This window comes from Cygnus atratus, chromosome 1, assembly GCF_013377495.2.
Source record: "Cygnus atratus isolate AKBS03 ecotype Queensland, Australia chromosome 1, CAtr_DNAZoo_HiC_assembly, whole genome shotgun sequence".
NCBI classification, from domain to species: domain Eukaryota; kingdom Metazoa; phylum Chordata; class Aves; order Anseriformes; family Anatidae; genus Cygnus; species Cygnus atratus.
This window is the reverse complement of record NC_066362.1, coordinates 97,537,124-97,557,048: the sequence shown is the minus strand read 5'-3', so window position 1 is coordinate 97,557,048 and position 19,925 is coordinate 97,537,124. Positions and strand designations below refer to the sequence as shown.

The window sequence follows — 19,925 nt, the reverse complement described above, 5'->3', positions numbered from 1 at the left end:
AGCAAAGCAGACACAGTGACCACACACACAAACAATCCTGTTGCTTCACATAGATATATGTATGGGTATAGATATACGGTATATACACACTGATTTTTTTTATATATATATAAAATAACACCTTGTTTATAAAGCGACATTTAATTGCCACCAGTTCCCTTCCCACCCCACAAAAACAACAGTATACAAAATATAAAATATTTTAAATATTTATAAACGCCGCAAGAAAAAAATAGAACTGTACGAAAATATTTTTTTCTGAGGTTCCCTCCCTGCCCAGTGGCACGGGAAGGGGTACACGTTTGGCAGGCCTAGTGTGCCTTCAGTCCATAGTTGTTAAGTGGATAGGAATATGCCCTGCCTAATACTATCCGGTCCCGGAGGAGCTTAAATAAGACATAATAATTGCAGAAAAGGATGAGGGCCATGGAGAGGGTATGGTTCCACTTCTCTGAGCGCAGCAGTGAGTAGAGCTGGTAGCAGACCACGCTGCCTTCGATGAGAATCAGCAGGTTGAGCAGCCGTAATGGACGGTGAAAAAGGAACTGCAGGGAAACAGGTAAAAAGCACAAATTTCTGTAACTTTTTGCAATGTTAGTGGGGAGGGGTGCATGCATAATAGTGTCTGGTGCCACTGAGCTAGACAGAAGGAATGTTTGTACTCCAACCACCACTAGCTGCTACTTAGGGAAAGCAGCGTAAGACATGAGGCATGTAGAAGCGTCATTTTCCTTGAGAAGGGGAGGACTGGTGAAATAACCAGCCGACATGCTTTCCCATTTCCCTAGAAGTTCTGTTAACTACAACCTCTTAAGAATATGCTCATGCCTGATGAGAGTGCTGTATCACCACGATGAGAAAAGCACTGATGAGACAGCCATTACTTCCCTTCTGATACTGCAATTGGAAAACTCTTCTGCTGAGAACAGGCACTTTGTTTAGCAGCAACAGACTGCTGCCCGGCCTCAAACCTTGTTCTGCTGCAGCTAGGTTTAAGCCTCTCCTCCCACCACCACGACATGTCAGGAGAAGAGATACTTGCATAAAAGCGGGCATGGGACACGTCTGAAGGCACTGCTACATTGTAAGGCCCAACTGCTTTATACAGGCATCGGCTACGTCGCACCAGTACTCCTTGTGGCCATATTGTGTTTTCTGACCAGCTGCAGGGAAAGAATGCCAGAGCGTTAGCATCGGAGGGACAGCAAGGAGGAGGACACACTCAACTCACTGAACACAGGTTCACAGGCAGGGCTAGCATCCTGAAAAATGCCAAAGCTTCTGCTACGGGGATGTGTCTCAGCTTCCATCGGAACAACACAGAGGTGAGGATATCAGAAGCTCACCAGGACTCAGACTGAGCAGTAAATAAATGGCTCCCCATGCAAGAACCTGGCCTACCACTTTGGAGGGGGCCACCCCTGCCTCTGTGCAAGCTACTGCTCCAGTGGCCCAGAGGAATTATTAGAGCATTTGTTTCTGGGAATGAACCAGCACTTGACCAGAGGAGCTTGGACAGCTTTCTAGAGCAGACATTTGTTTCTTGTGAACAGAAAGACCAGCAGAGTTGTCTGCGATCCATGGCACTATGGGGAGTGGAAAAGCTTGCTAAACAGATAAGGAAATATCAGCAGTGTTGTATCTACTGGAATGTCTTAGCCCCTTGCTGGGCACGCCGACCCCTTCCCATCCCCACACTTACATATGCTGTGGAGCGTTGCTGTAGGAACCATGTTCTAGTTTCTGCCACTTGCCGAGGTGGGCAGCTGATCTGTGGAGCAGGTCACAATACTTGGGAGGCAGCAGCTGAGTGGTGAGCATGACAAAGGCATTGATCCACACCATGATGAGGTGCTCACAAGACCATCGCATGTCGTAGTACTGGGTGCTCTGCAAAGAGACCAGACAAGAACTTGGCACTGCTGTCACTAAGCAGAGGAGGGAATGACAAGGGACATACTGCGTGTGCATCCAGCAGACCCACACCACACATTACAGGCATGCGCTTTTGGACCAGTGATTTCAGAGGGTTACAGCTTAGGAAATGCTCAAGGCTCCCTTCTCCTTGACCTGAAGGAGAAAGGGCAGGGGTATGATGCTGCAGCTTGGTGCCTCTCCTCCTCCAGCAGCAGGTAACAGGAGGGTTTGCTTTCCGCAGAGCTGCCTCAGGAGCACAAGGACTGCTACGTGGACTGTGGAGCCCTACCCGTTTCGTTACACCAACTAGAGCTCGTCTGCATTAGAAGAAGACAAAAAATACAACCCCCACATCGACAAGGGGGTTCTTGGATTTAGGTTCCCAGACATCCTAGTTGGCTGTTTTCTAACAGGCTAAACACCAAAGCCTCTGATCCAAGCACTCGAAACCCAGGACACTGGATCTGAGACAAGTAACAACAAGTGCCCTTTTCTAGGAAGAACACAGCTATTCATCTGCCTAGGACAGGGGGTGGGAGAAGGGGAGTTAGTAAGTGGGGTGATGGGACTAGAGGTGCATCACATTTATGGCAATACCTATCCGCCAACCAGGAGCAGTACTAGTGCACTCCGGATGCAGCCATGCTCCGCTATCCGGGCTGCCAAAGGGGAGACAGAGAAAAGGGGAATTAACCAGGAATCTGGCCTGGCAGCAATTCACGCAACATTCAGAAGGAGGCGGCGGGCAGGGGCACAGAGAGAACTATACAAGAGCTACCTTGACAAAACACAGTGGCAGGAAGGCCACATAGTAGGCACTGAAGAGAGAGTTGAAGAGAACTTCCTTGATCCTGCGGTTGAAGTCTGCTTTTAGGCACTCCACCTCATTGCGGATGAGATCTGGGGAAAGGGGGCAGCTGTGGGTAGGGATAGATGTAGGATTATTGAACTGTTCTCTCAAGGATTCCCACAGAAGCGAGAGGAAATCTTTGGGTTTGACCAGGCTGCTGACAGCTGAAGCCCCATCATCCACCATCTGATCCTGTACCAAGTAACCACAGTCCGCAGGTAGGGGCTGTGCTCTGCTGTCCTGGTGGAAGCAGCACAGAGGAACGTAGACACCAAACCTGCAGGGAGAAAAGGATGAAAGACGGGATGAAATGACAGCCAACCCAACATGAAGCAGCGTCCACCTTCTCTACAAATGTTGGCCCTTATGAGAGGGACACCACACAGGAACCCTCACTCCAGAAGACAGTGGCCAACTCTTCTTCCCCTAAGAGGCTCAATGCTGCAGCCTTGAAAACTGCAGAGATGTTTCTTTAAATCCTATCTGTGGAACTTGTCATCCCAGTGGAAATAGCAAATAGCACACTGCAGGCAATTTGCTTCATAGGGTCGGCACCACCTCCCCTAGCCATTCCCACTTTCCCTTTATTCGTAAGATGAGGTGGCTTTTTTTGTCTGCCTGTGTCTTGGGGACAGATTATAGCCAACAGCTCGGGTTCCCACAGCAGCTCATGCCACCCCTAAGCAGCTATGCTCCCCCCTGCCCTACAGGTACGAGGTATTGTTACTCACGGGTAGCCCAAGAAGAGAAGATTGAGAACAGAATGGCTGCGGAAGAGGTTGACCAGAGTCCAGCAGAGCACCCATCCACAGAGGGTGAGCAGCACCAAGCGCACCATGTAGTGAATCACTGACGTCGCGCCCACCTGAGAGGCCTGCAAATAGAGAAGAAACGTTCAGCAGCCATGTGGCACGAGTGCTAGGATGTGAGCACACAGGGTGCCTGTGGAGGAGGAGCAGGAAGAAAGCGCCACGAGGCACTGGAAGAGGGATGACTGCCCTCTTCCTCCAAGAAGAGGAAGACTGACTCTCTCTTATAAAGGTGAAATGGCTTGATGTCATGTTTGGGAGAATCCACAAGATCCAAAAAAAAGCACAAGTTCTAGGGCATGATTAAAATAGGGCCCTTTAAAAATCAGAACTGTAAAGTAAAAGATATTTTTACTCAGGTTCTTTAATGCTCTGATGATATTCCAAGATAGCCTGCAACACACTTCCTCCTGCTATTTCCTTTACAAAGATCAGATCTCGGCATTCATTTTCCTAAAGAACTGGTTATCACAATTCTCAGCTGAGGGAAGAAAAGATGGTGCACTTTGGCAATCCCCAAACCAGGATTTCCACCATTCTCCTCTACTGCGTGTACGGGCTACAGTCTAGTGAGGAGGCACCACCTTCTAAAGGACAGCAAAGAAGCTTGGTCCAGTCTTCAAAGGGGAGAAGGCAAACTGAACTATGGAAAGATTCTTAGTGATTATAGCCAATAGATGGGATGTGCAAGAACCTGCATGGAAGGTTTCAAAGCAGAAGTTTCAGTCTGTGAGAGGTTTTATGGAGGATGGTAACAAAAATGAAAATGGCAGGAATCAGAGATGAAAGAACTGGGAATCCATCTTCTCTATTCACCTGTTCAACAGCACTTAACTGTTAGGAGTTTTTGTTCTTAAAACTTGTTGCTTTATCTGGAGTAGTATTAACTGTTTCAGTGGAGAGAGCTTCCATTTTCCTCCAAAGAACTTTTCCCAAACACATACTTGGTGTGGTTCTGCTCCCACAAAGATAGAAAGCGTCTCAAAATCTAAGCTCACACAATCACAGCATCAGTTACTGAGTGACCAGGACAAGGAAAAGCAGTTCTACCAGCTATTCCTATTTCATTTTAGCGTACGCAGATATCCTCCTTCTGACACTTCCCCTCTAATCTCCTGTTCTCTCTTCTCGTCTTGGCTATCCTCCCTATTTGCCTTTCTACTACCTAAGTTGCAGTTCTCTCAGCTGCTTCTCTGGCATGAGACAGTAAGCTACAGTATCGTGCCTGCAGGGATAGAGAAGCAAGTGGGATCATTTCATCTTCTAGCTGCAAAGACAGCAGAGCTACCCACTACTGCAGGACATGAATGGGCCGAAAAAAGACTCCAGTCCCCCAAAATCTTAGTATTTCACACCCAGACTTGTTCTGGAGGAAGAAACGCTTCAGCTACCCAACTCTCAGAACTTTCTAGGACTGTAGATAGTGATGCTCTGCAATCAGTCCTACGGGCAGGAGAGGGAACACTGAAAGGTTACCTCAGAGATGAGGGCCCACACCAGCCTCCGTGCCAGCATCACTGTGATGAACGCCGCCAGGTGGTAGTCAATGAGGTGGAAATTCTGAAGGAGGAAAGAAAAAAGGTCTTCACCAGGGGAACAGACCCCAAAACCACCCAGCTGGGGTGAGACTGGAAAGCTGGCTGCTGAGAGCACTAGGATCGCACATGGGCATTTCCCCAAATCTCTCTATTAGGGGTGAGAGAGAAGGGAGAAAACTGAGTAACACAGAAACGTCTCCACAATTAAGGTCTTCCCCACATGTTGTAGGTCACTTCCCAAGGAGGAATTTCTACTAAAAAAAAATAACTGGGGAAAAAAAAAGCCACCCTTCAAGACAGGTATTTCTGGGGTCAAAGAGCACTCTAGGACCAGGATCCCACTGTGGAGAACAGTCTCCAGGTTCTTGAGGGAAAAGGCACCAACCACCACAACAAGGCAGCCAAACCTGAGTCTGGAGTCCTGCATGCCAGCTCACTTTAGCCTTTGGTCTCAGAAACGGGCTGTAGTGACCATCAGTGCTCCCTAATGATCAAGTTGATGGGGGAAATGCTGTCTTCATAGGCCATAGATCTGTACTGGAAGTTAACGTTGGTTCTGGCTGCATGAAGTTCGATACAGCTCCTGGAACCCTTAAATTTTTTTCAATGAAGCTGTGTGTTCTGGCTAGAACGGTCAGTAGAGTGAATACTGCTGTCTGGAACCTGAAGGACATTTTGGATATATGAGAACGCTCAACTTCTAGGAACAAACATAAGTCAATGGTATGTTTTCAGGTAGGGAGTCTAAAACAGAAAGCTTTTTCTTCAAAGAAAGCTGCGTCCAGCATTGGGTAGCTGCATTTGAAGCTAATAGCTGGATAACTAGAACACTAGCACCACCTGTTGGTATAGTTACCTAAGGAACTGCCTCATGCTTCAAGGACATCATATGGGTTTCAGAAGCTATCTTCATGTAGACAAGGTTTGCTGACTCAGGTACAGGTCACTGCCAGGTTGCACAGCTTATTGGGCCAGGAAGACTGCAGCTAAGGAGTCTGGATGGCCTACATAAGGTGAGGATCTGACCCCCTCCCCAACTCCTCTGCTGCTGACCTGTTGGGAGATACTAATGCAAACTTCCATCATCATTTCTCTTAAGCTCTGTTGTTTCCTCTGGGAGGAGGCACCCACAGCAGCAAGTAGGCTTCTGTAGGTTCAACTCCATTTCAAAACCTAGCAGCTAGCTTGGCCATGCAACTGTCTGCAAGAAATTTCCACCGAAGAAGCCCTGCTGACACCTCTCTCTCTTTCTCTCATCTTCTACCTATTTTTTCCCCTATAAAATGAGGGATGACATGGGCCTGGTTGATCGGGGCACATGCAAAGTTCCCTTCAGCCACTTCTATCAAAGGCTTGGTGACTCTTGAGCTGAAGAAGCATGAAAAGAAGCTGTGTAATGACAAAGCACAAGTGATGGCATCTTCTGGGGAACTCACCAGTGAGGTGCAGGAAGCAGGGTGATTGTACGGGTACCACCAGACAGTCTTGTAGATGTTGATGTACTGAATGAAGAGTGCTACCAGCAGGTAGATGAAGAACAGGAATTCAAAGAGCAGGCTCCCGTCTAAAGGTAGTTCAGGGATCCGGCAGTGACGTACAGGCTCTGGAGTAATCAGCGCTGTGATCGGAGGTGCGGAGAGGCTGATGGCACTACCATTCCTAAAGCAGACAGACACCACTCATTCAGTAAACATTCTACATTGTACTGTTTTCCAGGACAGGGAGTGCTTAGGGTTGTGATTTTGGGACTGGGCATTGCTGGAGTACAGACGGTATCAGTCTTGCATTCATACTACTGGCACAAGACTGGTGGTGAGCTTTGTCTTCCTCTTAACACAAACAAAACCCTTATCCAGTGTTTTCTGCATACAACTGATAGATTGGTCTACCAGAGGTGCTGTGACGTGCCCAGCTGTATTTCAGGCGAGTTGCAGAGGGAAGAGCAGAGGTACAATGAGGAAGAAAACTTCAAGCAAAACCATGAAGGACTCTGTGCCTAACTGAGCACTGAATGTTGGCTCCTTCCACTCACCACTGAGACGCTGCAGTAGCACCCAGTTCACCCCAGGACAGAAGCACATGGCCTCTTTCTCCAGTACTGCAAAGTGCCCGTCATCTTTCTGGGCACAGCTCCTCTCTTAAAGAGAGGTAACTAAAAACAGAATGGAGGAGTTCAGCCACTTCCTCGAGGCTGACCTCTCAAGTGCCTTCACACTTCTAACCTATCCTTCAAAGGAAGCTAGGACAATTAAGAGCTCTTGCACACTACACTAGCGGAGAAAATTCAAATGTAAACTATGCTGTCTGACTGAAACTGAGATAAGCAACACTCCCCTAGGACCTTGCAGCACTGACACCATGGTCTCAACAGTCACCTCTTCCTCAAATATCTAAGACTGCCATCCATCCACCTACTGATGCCTGAGAAGTCCTAAATGCCAAAGCTAAATGGCTTCGATCTCTCTACTCTGTAAGGATGACCCTGTCTCACACAGATTGGGGCCTCAACATGTAGCAAGTGGTTTCTCTAGCCTGCTGACTTCTGCAGGGGAGGAAATAACACTGGGCCTTTTAGCCCTATGCTAAATGCAGAGCTATAAATGTCTCCGTGTGTTCCTTTTTCAAGCCCCAACTTCCCCAGAACATGGAGATTAGTTTTGTCAACCGTTTCATGTGGATCCAACAGTGCTTAAAACAGAATATAGACATCCTCTTGCCCTTTCTTTCTATCATGCAGAGGAGGACTCACGGCTGAGCTCTGACATGTCGCAGTAATTTCCTGTGGTATTGCAGACAACCGAGTAATAGAGACAAAGACTCATAATCTGCTAGGATTCGCTGCTCTGCAAACTGCTGCAGGGAAAGACAAAACGAGTACTGTGCGACCGCAGCCCCACTTCCACGAGCTTCCCCATGGGGCAGATTTTAACCATTGAGCAGAGTTCAGAGTGGATAGTCCTAGCTTTTAACATCCTAGCCACAGGTGTCTCGACAATCCTACCTTTGTCCTCACCTGTTTCTCAAACCAGTACCGTTTCCACAGCTCCCACCAACCAGAGTCTGGAGAGAAGGCAAAGCTGAACGGCTTAGCTGCTGCCGGCTGGGTCCCCTCCTTCCACCGGGCATGACCAGGAACCAGTCCGCTTCCAGTGCCTCCAGCAGGCTGTGCCCTGTGACCCAGACAATCCTGATGCCTTCCCAGGTCTGCAAAGGAAGCAGAAACATCACTTAAGCTGCAAATTACTGGTGACATGGTTCACACCCCAGCCAAATGAGTTCACACAAAAGGAAGCCACACACACAGGCAGGACCTTGTCGTAAAGCTGGGACACCCATCTCCACTCCAAAACACTGTATCATTTCAACAGCACCAGATCAGTGCCGGCCTGCACGCACAGAACAGGCTCCATTGACGCCATGTCTTTAAACAGTGTCTGCTTAAATCAACCACCAATGACCTGTAGCAGTTCCTGTTGGCTGCAAAGCTCTACCGAGCATCTCCAGGGCTGGAGATGGCACATCAGCAAGCAAGTATGGGAAGAACCCTCTCTCTGCTCTGCTCTAAGTAGCTGCTGGAGCTTTGCAGGTCTTTCTGACCATTCAACGTATCACTTGATAGGGTGTAGTGCTAGTAGGCAATTTGGACCCCCCTCTGCTGGAGCACAAAACAGCCAGCCTTAATAGGTCTCCATGAAGCAAAGCATTTAACTGCATGGTTCAGTTCCCTTTTGTGTTAAGAAAGCCTGACTGACATGATAGTAGGAGGGCCATTTAAAAGCAGTTCTAGCTAACAGTAGTGCAGCAAAACTCACATGTATGTGTGCACTTAGAACGCATGGATAGGCAACCACATATCCCAGCCTTGTTTTTTTCTAATTAGAAAGTAAGCTTGTAAATATTTGTTTATTTTAAATGACACATTTAAATCCATCAGTTCTTTAAAATGAACTGTATGAGACAGACTGGGCAACTCAGAATATCAGTAGGATGGATTGTCTGTCAAAGACTTTACCAATTCCCATTGAATTTGCATTTATTTCATTGATCTCACACATGGCACTACAAGGATTTCGGCAGTCACGTAAGTTTCTGATGGCTAGCAGAATTGTATAAGGGAGTGACAGGTTAAATTTGAGCACAAATCCTGGAAGCCATTCCTAGTGAGCATGCTGGACACAGAATCAAGACAGAGAGGGCACCTCATGACAAGGACGTCATTGTGTCTGCATTTCTGAACACTACTCAGGTGCCCTTTTGGCAAAACATCACAGCCATACGCAACCCAGGATCCACTCCCACCTTCTTGGACACTCTGGATCCAGCTTTGAAATTTACAGGTGGGACCTAACATCTGCTTAAAATTCAGTTATCACCTCCTTTAAAATCTTGAGAAATCATGGCTGGCAGAAATGCCAGGAAGTTTGCTGAATGAGTCATATCACTGTCACCATGAACACCGTGTGCAGGAGAACTATTCCAAAAGGAAAAAAACAAACAAACAAAAAAAAAACAATCAAACAAACAAATCCCACCTCCCCCAAAGAATTTTCTTTTGTTTTGAAGTTTCCCAAGCTTCATCTCTACTCCAACAGCCAATTCTCAAAGTTTCAACAAAAAACAGATAAGGTGTTACTAAATATGAATGCTTTGCATGTACCCACATGAAGGTCACTTGCAAAAAAAAGAAAAAAAAAAGGTAGAACAGAGATTCTGGAGAAAAAAAAATGGCATTGTGAAATTGCACGAAAGGAGAGAGTAAACACTGGACAGTTTGGGTTTGAAGGGAGATAATGTATTTTGGCAGGCTTTGAAACTCTCATTGTAATTCCAAAGAAGACACAACAGAGAACTGAGTACTACTTTACCTTTCTAGTCAATAATTTAAAGCTTACAGAGAACCTTTTCTAGGATGTTCTAGAGTTTTAATTTCAGGCATTAAATATAAACAGAAGAAAATTCTCTTGCATGCACAAGATGAGCAGGGGCAGCAACAGACAGTGCAGAACTCATTTAGGGCATCCAGATACTTTATGTAAGTAGCTAAGGAGAAAAAAATAAATAAATAAAAGGAGCAACTTTCAAAGCCATGAGAAGCCAAATTAAACTATTACAGGAACTGTGGAAGCTAAAACAATTGATCTAATCCAACCTACAGGATATTTATGATAACGGATGCAATAGCCCTAAGTTGGTGTTCAAACCAGAGGTATCAGAGTTAGCAGAAGGTATTTTATGCCACGTTCAACAATTCATGTAAATAATTCAACAGCTCTCATTCATACTATCCCCATTAGTATGCTTCACATGCTTAACAACATAAACACTTGGACACCAAGGAATCATACTCCCACCCGCTGGTTTTGCAAACCAGTAAAATGCTAGTTTCTACCAGCAAAAATGAATGCCTGTAGGAAAGAGCCCTCCTTAATGTCAATGCACCGTATGTTAAATGCACTTGAATAATTCCTTTCACATTGATCCATTAACATATAGACTGGGCTAATGTATGAGCGCAGTTACTCAAGCCACATTTTAAATAGCTTGACTTTGCTAGAGTCTGATCAATTTAGGAGGGTGTCTGTTAGAGCGAAATCTGCCCAGTAAACCTTTCTTTTTTGTTTTTGTTTTGTAAAACTAGGCACACAAAACCAAAGCTCCCTAGACCAAGTTAAACAAAGTGTTAAGATTACAGATCAGTTTGCCTCCAAGCCTGCGTTTTTGGCTTTGAACCAATCCACAGCCCTCGAAGACACAGGGAAAAGAAGTTTTTATAGTTTTCAATTATTAAATTAAAGCATGATTCTACTGTGAAATTTACGCATAATAAAGCCTCCATGACCTTCTACTCCAATAGATAAGATTCGTGTGTGCATCCAAGTCATTACAAGTTCTCATAAAGACCCACACAGAGACAGCAGTCCTACCAGACTCCTTTCTCTGCTTGTAGGGTCCCCACCCCGTAGCTACCCATCAGCACTCACTTTATATACAGTTTCAGGCGCAGAAAGCAAGTGACGGTAGATAAAAGCTTTTCCTGTCAAGACTCTTTAGTCCATCGATTTGATTCCGCAGTGTTCTTCCCAGTTCACCTTAATTTCCCTTCAAATGATGTCATGTATTTGTAGTGCCTTCATCCTCAACATCCCCAGAACAGGAACTGCCCTGCTCCCGAGATCTCCTCTCTAGGGCAGAAGTGGGCATCACAAAAATGCACATGAAAGATTTGGGGGAAAATCTGGCACAGGCCAGCGGGCCTGTCCACATACGTGGAAAGAAAACGGGTATGGACAGCTTTGAGTCCTAGAGGTACTGCTTCTTTCAAGCCATACCAATGAAGAGCAAGGCAGATGAGTTATCCAGCAGTTCGGAGGTGAAAGAGCACGCAGCCCTCCCTGCTCCCCAGGGACCATCACTCGGTCATATTCCTGCATCAGCAGCTGTCTAAACAGTACTTACAAGGGACAAACCAGAAGAGAGTCAGTGACTCATCAGAATGAAAAATCTGCCTCGCTCCCCATCTCTTTGCTGGAAACACTACAACACGTAGCCAGTTATTTTGATGGTGTTAATGCTTTTTAATTGGAGAAAACTCCCAGACTCTAATCCTCTTGGGAAGCTTGCTGTACCAAGGCCTGAGAACTGTCAGAGCTTCAAAAAAAACACTCAAGAAGCTTTCCTTGGCTCCAGAAGTCCTACAACCAGATGCTCTCAAGAGCAGAAAGGGAAACGTGGCCACCCTTGCTCAAAGCGATGCAGCCTGAGAAGACCACAGGTCTCTCGTTGCAACTCTCCACCTTGATCCAAGCGGCCTGTGCCCTGCCTAAGAAGCATGTTACACCGTGGGGTGAAGCACCCCATTGTCCCTGCGGCTATGGATGAGGAAGGCTTTCAGCATCACTGCTGGAGCTCCCTCACTGTGGCAAACGGTGCCGCACACCTCCAGGGTGCTCCTGAATATGGGTGCCTGACAATGCTGCCAGCCCTACGGCGCGCCTGCTGCTGCCACTGGCAGCGCCGACTTCTGCGTTGTTCCTCTTCAGAGGCGCCTGTCCTGAAAATGAAACCAAAGGACGGCCTGAACGAGCCGTGAGGCTCGTTTCTAGCCTGCAAAGGCACAGGACCATTTAGACTCCTGGCTCAACAGAGCCTGTGTGAAAGCCTTTGTCCCTGCACCGCTGCAGAGCAGCACGGCCAGTACTGTAAACTTTGGAGGCTACCAGTGTCCATAAGCCACCCACAGGTGACAACAACTCTCTGTGTCCTGGACAGTGGCTTATTTATAAAAGCTTGTTCACAAGGCTGCAAAGACAGTTGCTAGCCCCTGGTGAAACCATTTCTGAAAGGATGTGAGGAGGAAACCAGGACAGAATTCTCTAACCACTAGGACTGAATACGTACCGTAACAATCATGACTTTTAGTTAGCAGACAAATAGCTCTTTCTCCTCGTTTCCCCCTGCCTCTCCAGTCAGTCTCCAAAGCTGAAACAACACATATAAAAAAGGTCTCTTGGGTTACAGAGATCCCCTCTTCAAGTAGCTGGGCCTGGTTAACCTAATCCCAAACTTGCATTTGTCCAACAATCCTAATGCCTTCGCGAATTATTTGTGAATCCACATTACATTCAAGTTTTCTTTGGAATTGCCACGAGTCCTAGTTATTATGGCTCATTTTTCCATCCTCTTAGTGTGACAATTTTATTTCATTTTAGTTTTTAAATAAAAACATCTTGACAGATGGAAAACTTAGACACAGAACTGGCAACCTATTCACCCAACACACTGCAATCAATCAGTCAATAAATAAATAAAAATCAAGAACTGAGCCTAGGAACGGTGATGCCCAAGCCCACGCTTCAATCACGAGGCCACCTTGGCAGCGGCGTCACATCTGCCACACCGAAGTCGAGATGCTGCAAAACTTCTGTGGAAGCACTAACCAGGTTCAGGCATGAAAAAGCATTTGGTCGTCGTGACGATTTCAGGAGGAAATAACCGATAAGTTATCAGATGGAAAGCCAAATATTTGGCTTGTGCAGAGGCCCCCCAGCGCTACGCAAACAGAACCTTTCAACCGGGGCTGGCTGGGGAGGCACACACCTGCCAGCTGGCCCGGAGCAAGGAGGCCAAACCGGTTAGGAGCAAGGTCTCCCAAGTCAGCACATTTTCCATGCCCTCACGCTGCAGCCAGCTCACAGGAGCAGCAGATTAAGAAGGAGACTCGGGATGGACAGATACAGAAAGCCCCTAAAGCAGAGGCAAGGGTCAGGCTCCGGAAGCAGCGAGCCGGCCGGCCGAGAGCAGGGCTGTGAATCAGCGCCGTCAGGTGATGCACGAGTGAGGCTCATTTTTGCTCAGTGACTAAGAACCAAGAACCGCCCTTGTAATAACAAAACCGACCAGCGCGACCAAGTTAGCGTGGGCTTTTTTGATACAGCAGAGCTCTGGCTGGAAAGGAAGAGGATCCATCCATCAGTCCTCCACACACATGCCAAAAACCACGGGTAGAAGCAGCAAGAAAAAGGAATATTTCACAACCTGCATACATACTGTAGTGACTAGCTTCAGGCATCCTCAGTGACGCAGGCTACAGCTAGACAGAAAGACAAGGTGAAGGCAGCACTTGCCGATTGTAGCTGTCACAGTACTTCAAATACCCACTGACAAAAACGGGAGCAGGAAAGAAAAGTTTTCCAGCAAAAGCCTACCCAGGTTAGTGCGCATGCAGTAAGCTCAGTTTAGATCACTTTGTGGACCTATTCTTCAAGAATGGAACATGGATTTAAGTCCTTAGTAGTCTAGACCAAGAGAATTATCCATGAGATTGAAAAGGCAATTTTTAAAAACGGACAGGGATTTCCAACCCAAATCCTACATTCCTTAGAAATCCCCTCAAATACCTTACTTCAGGGGGAGCGAGGAAGAGATTTCCAGAGGCATGCAGGAGACGAGTCCTATTCAGAATACAGATGAACTCAAGTCCTTGCAAATTGGATGAAAGAAGATGCACACACTAAGCGCTCTCAATGAACCGCTGGCTACAAGAGTGCAAGAACAAAGCTGCGATTCATGCAGTAATAAAATAATACCTCATAACCATGTAATTACCCTGTGCAATTAAGTGCTGCAGGATGTCAAAGCAAACAGCTTACTAAGACTTTAATGAAAGACTACAATAATTTTATGAATGAAGACAAGTGAAATAATATTCAAAACAAACAACAACAACAACAAAAAAACCACCATGGTCCTCAGGGCTGATCAGCTACAAGTGGCAAATAATACACTTCTCAGCAAGACAACTGTATTGCACAGTTAGCAAGATATTTTCTTTGGCCTCCATTGATGTATACAGCAATAATCACAGCCCAATACTGGATTTTGGAATAAAGAAAGCATTTGCTTCTTATATGAAAGCAAGGCAGAATTTCAAAGTTGATATTTTCCAGCACCAGCTGGAAATGCAGTCCTGACTAGTTGGATCATGGTCTATTTCGGTCTTACAGTTCCCATGCTTCTCAATTGTATGGGGAAAAGGACAGCAATTCCCATCTCATACAGAGCTGGCAGGAATTACTAAGCTAGACATATGGTTCTCAAAGGCAACTTGCATTGTCATCTGAAAGCTCCAGAGAGTTTAAGCTTCAGATCCAAAATAGGGTTTGGGCATGTAACACCACAAGTTTAAGCTCCAGTTCCACACGCCTATCACAGATAGAAACAAAAATTCACTTTAGAAACCAATTCCCTGTATGTTTTCTCCATAACAAACCAACTACTGGGAGGTCAACGGACTTACCAGGCATTTAGGCACTTCTAGTGTGTCACTGATGGGGAGGCAGAGTAATACATGGCCAGCTCTGAGACCAACTAACACTGCAGTACAAGGGATGTTGCTATTCAAAGTCTGGGAATTACCAAACGGCAAGGATGAGGTTTTGGGGACACCACAGGCAACGCCACGAAGGCTGTCTGTTAATACAATCCACCAACGCACACACTTAGGCACATCTCGCACCGAAGTCCTTCACCAAGCACCGCCCACCGGTGCAGCACTACCAAGGCGCTGCCCTCTGTTATGCAGTGCCACACACAGTAACTGGAAAACGGAGGGCAATTTTGGCTTTGGGCATGGAAATTTTCTTTTCTAGCTTATCTGGACAAACACACAGCAAAACAGACAACTCTGGGGGAGGAGGGTGGGCGGACGAACCAACTTTTGCCTTAAGAACCCACTTTTTAATGTTCAGCCAAACAAGCCATCAAAAATCTGCATTTTCTTCCAAATCCTCAATGCATACACATGGTCTAATGGCACAAGCACAGGATTTCAAGCCAGGAACTCTGCTTTTTAATCTCTCCTCTTCAACTGACTTGCAGGGAAGTTGTTTTTACTGATTCAGGCCTCATTTCCTTATCCCAAAAGGGATAAACACTTGGGCAAGTATTCCTCCTCCCAGGGGGTCTCTGTATGTAGTAGTGAATATATTTTTATAGTATTATTTTAGAACTTTAGACAAGCTTTTTTTTAAACAAACAGAAGCAGCTTTCCTGCTGGTTTTGCTTCTCTGCCAACCCCTATGTTTAATTTAATGGAGATCAGCCACGATGACGAACCATGGGGAGTCACTAGGATTTTTCTATTTTGTCCTCACACAGCTAAAAATAAGGCAGGCATCTGCCATCTGTAGCAATGAGTTTGAAGATATGGAGTAGAACACAAGAAAGAAACACTTTGCAAATGCATTTCACGTTTTTTTCTAACAGCATCTAACGTAACTTTTACGGGTACTATGTACACATAGGCGTGCCTCCCTATACCCCATCAAAATTCAGCTAGCAGATCCCACGAAGGGCCTGGCTCCTCTCTGCATTCAAATCAGCTGGGCATCTCTTGAGCCTTACCCCAAGTCATCAGACTGGAATTCCTACTGGAAAGTATCAGCGCAATAACGACTTAATTACTTCCCTGACACTGCGGAGAAGTGGAATTCTACATAAACCATAATTTGCACAAATCAAAATTCTGCAAATAAAACATACAACACATGGGAACATACACCAAATCCCCTCTGTTTCCATCTGAAATAACAAGTACAGGGAATATTTTATCCAGTTCAGATGGTCTGGTCATGCAATTTCCCCACAGAACAGTAAGGATATTCGGATATTCAATTCAATTTCCATTACTGTGGTAGGCAGCACTCAGAACATCATAGACCATTTGCAGAGCAACTAATCTAGCAAATCAGGAAAATAAAATAGGATACATTAATCCCTGGTATAATTAATTACACCAAGACCAATATAGCAGTCTGAATTTGCATGCGTGCTCCCTTCTAAGCATTTCTGGGCTACCGAAGTCTATTGATAATTTTGCCTTTAACCAAACATTTCAAGCCAGTCAGCACACATGGACGCTGCTGCACCATGTTAGCCAGCACAGCTTTTCTGACCAGGTTGCATAATATTTACTTCCCACCAGAAGTCTCGTTTTCCGCTTGCAACATGTTCAGTCCAAAAAGTCAAAAAAAAAATTGTTGGAAGTGACCCTCATATGAACACACCCCAAGAAGAATGGCATGAAAACTTTCAGGCAAGTTTGTGACAGCTCATGAATGATTTGGCCAAGTCACACAGCAACTAGAGGTTTACCTCTAATTTTAAAACAGCACCTGCTAGAAATTCTACTGCTTATCTAATTGTGATATGGCTAGAAAAAATGAAATAAAGTTTCCATCACCACAAGAGACCCAGTGCAGTTAGGTAACAATGAAGAGGAGAGTGCTAACTTCATGACACCACCCCTTACCATGAAAAGCCAAACTCTGCAGCCAGGAATACTCCAGTGCAGTGGAATACTGCGATAGCAAACAAAAGGGATCACTGAAAGAAAAGGAAGGCTCACTGTCATAATTTCGTATCTTACTTACAGTTTCTTACGCACAAAATAGTACCACAGTGTTGTCGCTAAACTGTATCAGGTCTCCAACTGAATGACAGTGCCAGGAGAATAAAAATTGGGCCTCAAAAAAGAAAACGCATTAAATAGCAGAATATTGTGTTGTAGAGCTAAGTATGACAGATCGAGTAATACGAAGTCTAAAGATCCCAAGCATTTCAGTAGATTCTGCAAACCAGATTCAATTCTCCTCTGTATTTCTCTGTCTGTAAACACACCAGGACCTAAATTTCATAATGAACAAACAAAAGAATGGTTGGAAGTCAGTAAAATTTCTAAAACTAAGTTTTCTAATAGTAAACAAATTCAACTAACCCTCTAAACAGAGATGAATTGATTTTCAAAAGTGCTAAAAACACATTCCTCTTTGTATTGACAAAAACTGAAAACTAAAACTGAACCACTTACTTGTAATGTAACTGTCAGGAGAAAAGAAAATAAAGAAAACAAACAAACAAAAACTCCTTTCCTAGGATTTAATTATACTGAGGCACACAGAAAGCACTGAGACTGAGGAGTCGTATGGTCTCAGAATCAGTACTATCTTGTTGCTTTGCCCCCCATATCCAGGAGCTCTAACACCTAAATTCCCAGACCTCCTGATAATCAGGTCTCAAATGACTGCGAGTAGGTCTGCCAAGAGACAGCCAGGAATGAGTCTGTACAGGAGGTACACAGACACTCTGTGGTCCTAAAACATGGAGTACACATTACAGTGGATGCAGCTAACTGGCCAAGTTACATTACCTGCGCACCTCTGTCCCTCCAAAAAAATCAGACCTGGATAGCATTCCTACCCTATGTGCTGGTTTGCACTGCGAAACCAGAGTCAAAGATGGTTGAGAACAGAAACAAAGAGTGGCTGCATCCACGCCTGAAGAAGTCCCTGTCTGAGAAGGTGTAACAAGGAGTTTCAGCACAGCTCACAGAGAGGTTGGCACTGCCTGGTCACCACTTTGGCGTCACTGGGCCCAGGTTTTACCAGCAGAACATCCTCAAGTGCGATGCCAAGCGCCCCAGCTGAAGGAGTCTGTGCTCCAAAGAGGCAGCTGGAAGGAGAAACAAGCATCAGAAGCAAAGTCATGCCAAAGTGCCAAGAGGTAAGCAAAGGGGCAGACTATGGGTTAAAGGGCTGGTGTCCTGCTCTGCCCTCAACATCTGGCAAAACCAGAGCCGAGCCATTCCAGTCCCATCCCAGTACTACTGCGTTCCTCTCACAGAAAATCCTTTCTGATCACAGCTAGTTAACAGACTCAAGCTGGTTACAGAGAGGATGCCTTGCCTCTAAAAGCTTTACAACTCACCCCTGTGGAGTACAGACATCTTAATATTTCACTTACAGCCATGACAGATGCCAGTGATGCTGGGTACCTGTTAATCACTGCCAAAAAGCATGCACAAGAGTGATCATACGCTGCAAACACAGCTACCTGTGTTTCAGCTAAACATTCACATATTAAAACAAATGGTGAAAGAGCTAACTCATGTAATAAGGCCTAGCTCCCACCCTACATAGCGGAGGATGACTGGTACACCGTTTCCTTCACAGTGCAAGCAGGACCAGCGACAGAAATAGGCACAGATGGTCACCCTGGGCACGACGGGTCTCCTGCGGCCGGTTACACTTCCTTAGACCTCACAGGGGATCGCCTCGGTGCTTCGCCTCCCACGGGACGCTGCTGTGTCACACACCCCTCACAGGTCTGATTACTTCAGGACAATGCTTTAAAAGCCCAAAGCAAACCCACCGGAGACCCCTGTACGCCTAACCCTCCATCCACCCTCCCACCTCCCCACAACACCCCCAGACCTCAGTTTGGAGCCCAGACACACCGCTTAGGCCTCGGGAAACATACAAAATGCAAACCCCGGGCAAGTTTTCATTAGAGAAAGGCAGAACAAACATAAAACCCCACACACACCCACCACACACCCACCCCCTAGAGGGGCTTCACCTGCCGGGAAAGCCGCAGGGTACTCACACATCCAAGCACGGCTCGGACATCGGCCGGCAGCGGCGGCCCGGCGGCGCTGCCCCCTCACCCACGGCGCCCCGGGCCGCCGAGGGGGGACGAAGAAGAGGAGGAGGAGGAGGACGACGACGAGGAGGAGGAGGAGGAGGCGGCGGCGGGGGGCACCCCGCGGGCTCGCCCCTCCTGCCGCCGTGCGGCCCCACCTCGCGGGGAAAGGAAGGGAAGGAGGGAAGGGAGGGGAGGCGGGCGGCCCGGCTCGGCCCCGCACAGCGCCGCAGCTGCCCGGGAGACGTGGCAGGGAGTGAGGGCTGATGCTCTCATCACACGGCGACAGGCGGCGGCAGGCAGCAGGCACCGCGGCGGCCGCCGGCGGCGGCCGGCCCATGGAGGGCATGGCGCCGCGGAGGCGGGGCGGCAGCGCCGCGCCGCCATCTTAGGGGTGGCCGCAGCCCGGCCCGACGCTGCCCGCAGCCCTCATGGCAGCCCCTCGGTGCCCTCAGGGGGCTGGGAAGGGGAGCACAACTGCGGGAGGAGTCGGGGGTTGGGGTGAGGGGGGTAAGGAAAAGGTAGAACTGGAAACAGAGCAACACAAGAAGCAAAGCAGCCCCCTCAGTCAGAGCACTCTCTCTCAAGTGATGCGCTGGGAGCCCCAAACCCACCTGTTCCTTCTTTCTGTACCTCAGTTTTCATTGCTGAGCGTGGTATTAATGGGTAGGGAATGCCCCTTGTCCTGGCCGTGTCCCCTCACAGCTGCTTGCCCGCAATTGCAGCAGGGCAGAGCAGGAGAAAGTCTTGATGCTGTGTAAGCACTGCTCGGCGACGGCCAAAATATTGGCGTTCCCAACAGCTTCAGTGACAAACCCAAAAAATGGCACTACA

The 19,925-nt window shown here is 46.9% G+C and overlaps 1 protein-coding gene across 4 annotated transcripts; it reads right to left on the bottom strand.

The window, feature by feature from the left end:
- Positions 1 to 37: 37 nt before the first annotated feature.
- TMEM39A (transmembrane protein 39A) lies at positions 38 to 19,374 on the bottom strand. Of its 4 annotated transcripts, none has more exons than XM_050708409.1 (10): positions 19,056 to 19,374; positions 12,513 to 12,593; positions 8,128 to 8,318; positions 6,551 to 6,773; positions 5,053 to 5,136; positions 3,499 to 3,641; positions 2,696 to 3,044; positions 1,703 to 1,890; positions 1,043 to 1,163; positions 38 to 545 (listed from the first exon to the last, which is right to left on the bottom strand). In XM_050708409.1, the coding sequence occupies exons 2-10, from the start codon at positions 12,522 to 12,524 to the stop codon at positions 312 to 314; spliced, it is 1,545 nt and encodes a 514-aa protein (XP_050564366.1). In that variant the 5' UTR covers positions 12,525 to 12,593; positions 19,056 to 19,374; the 3' UTR covers positions 38 to 311. The 4 variants fall into 4 exon arrangements, with proteins under 4 accessions (XP_050564366.1, XP_035396968.1, XP_035396969.1 ...); XM_035541075.2 differs by lacking the exon at positions 12,513 to 12,593 and having other exon boundaries at positions 19,056 to 19,096; positions 19,147 to 19,164; XM_035541076.2 differs by lacking the exon at positions 12,513 to 12,593 and having other exon boundaries at positions 19,029 to 19,374.
- Between the last annotated feature and the right edge of the window lie 551 nt (positions 19,375 to 19,925).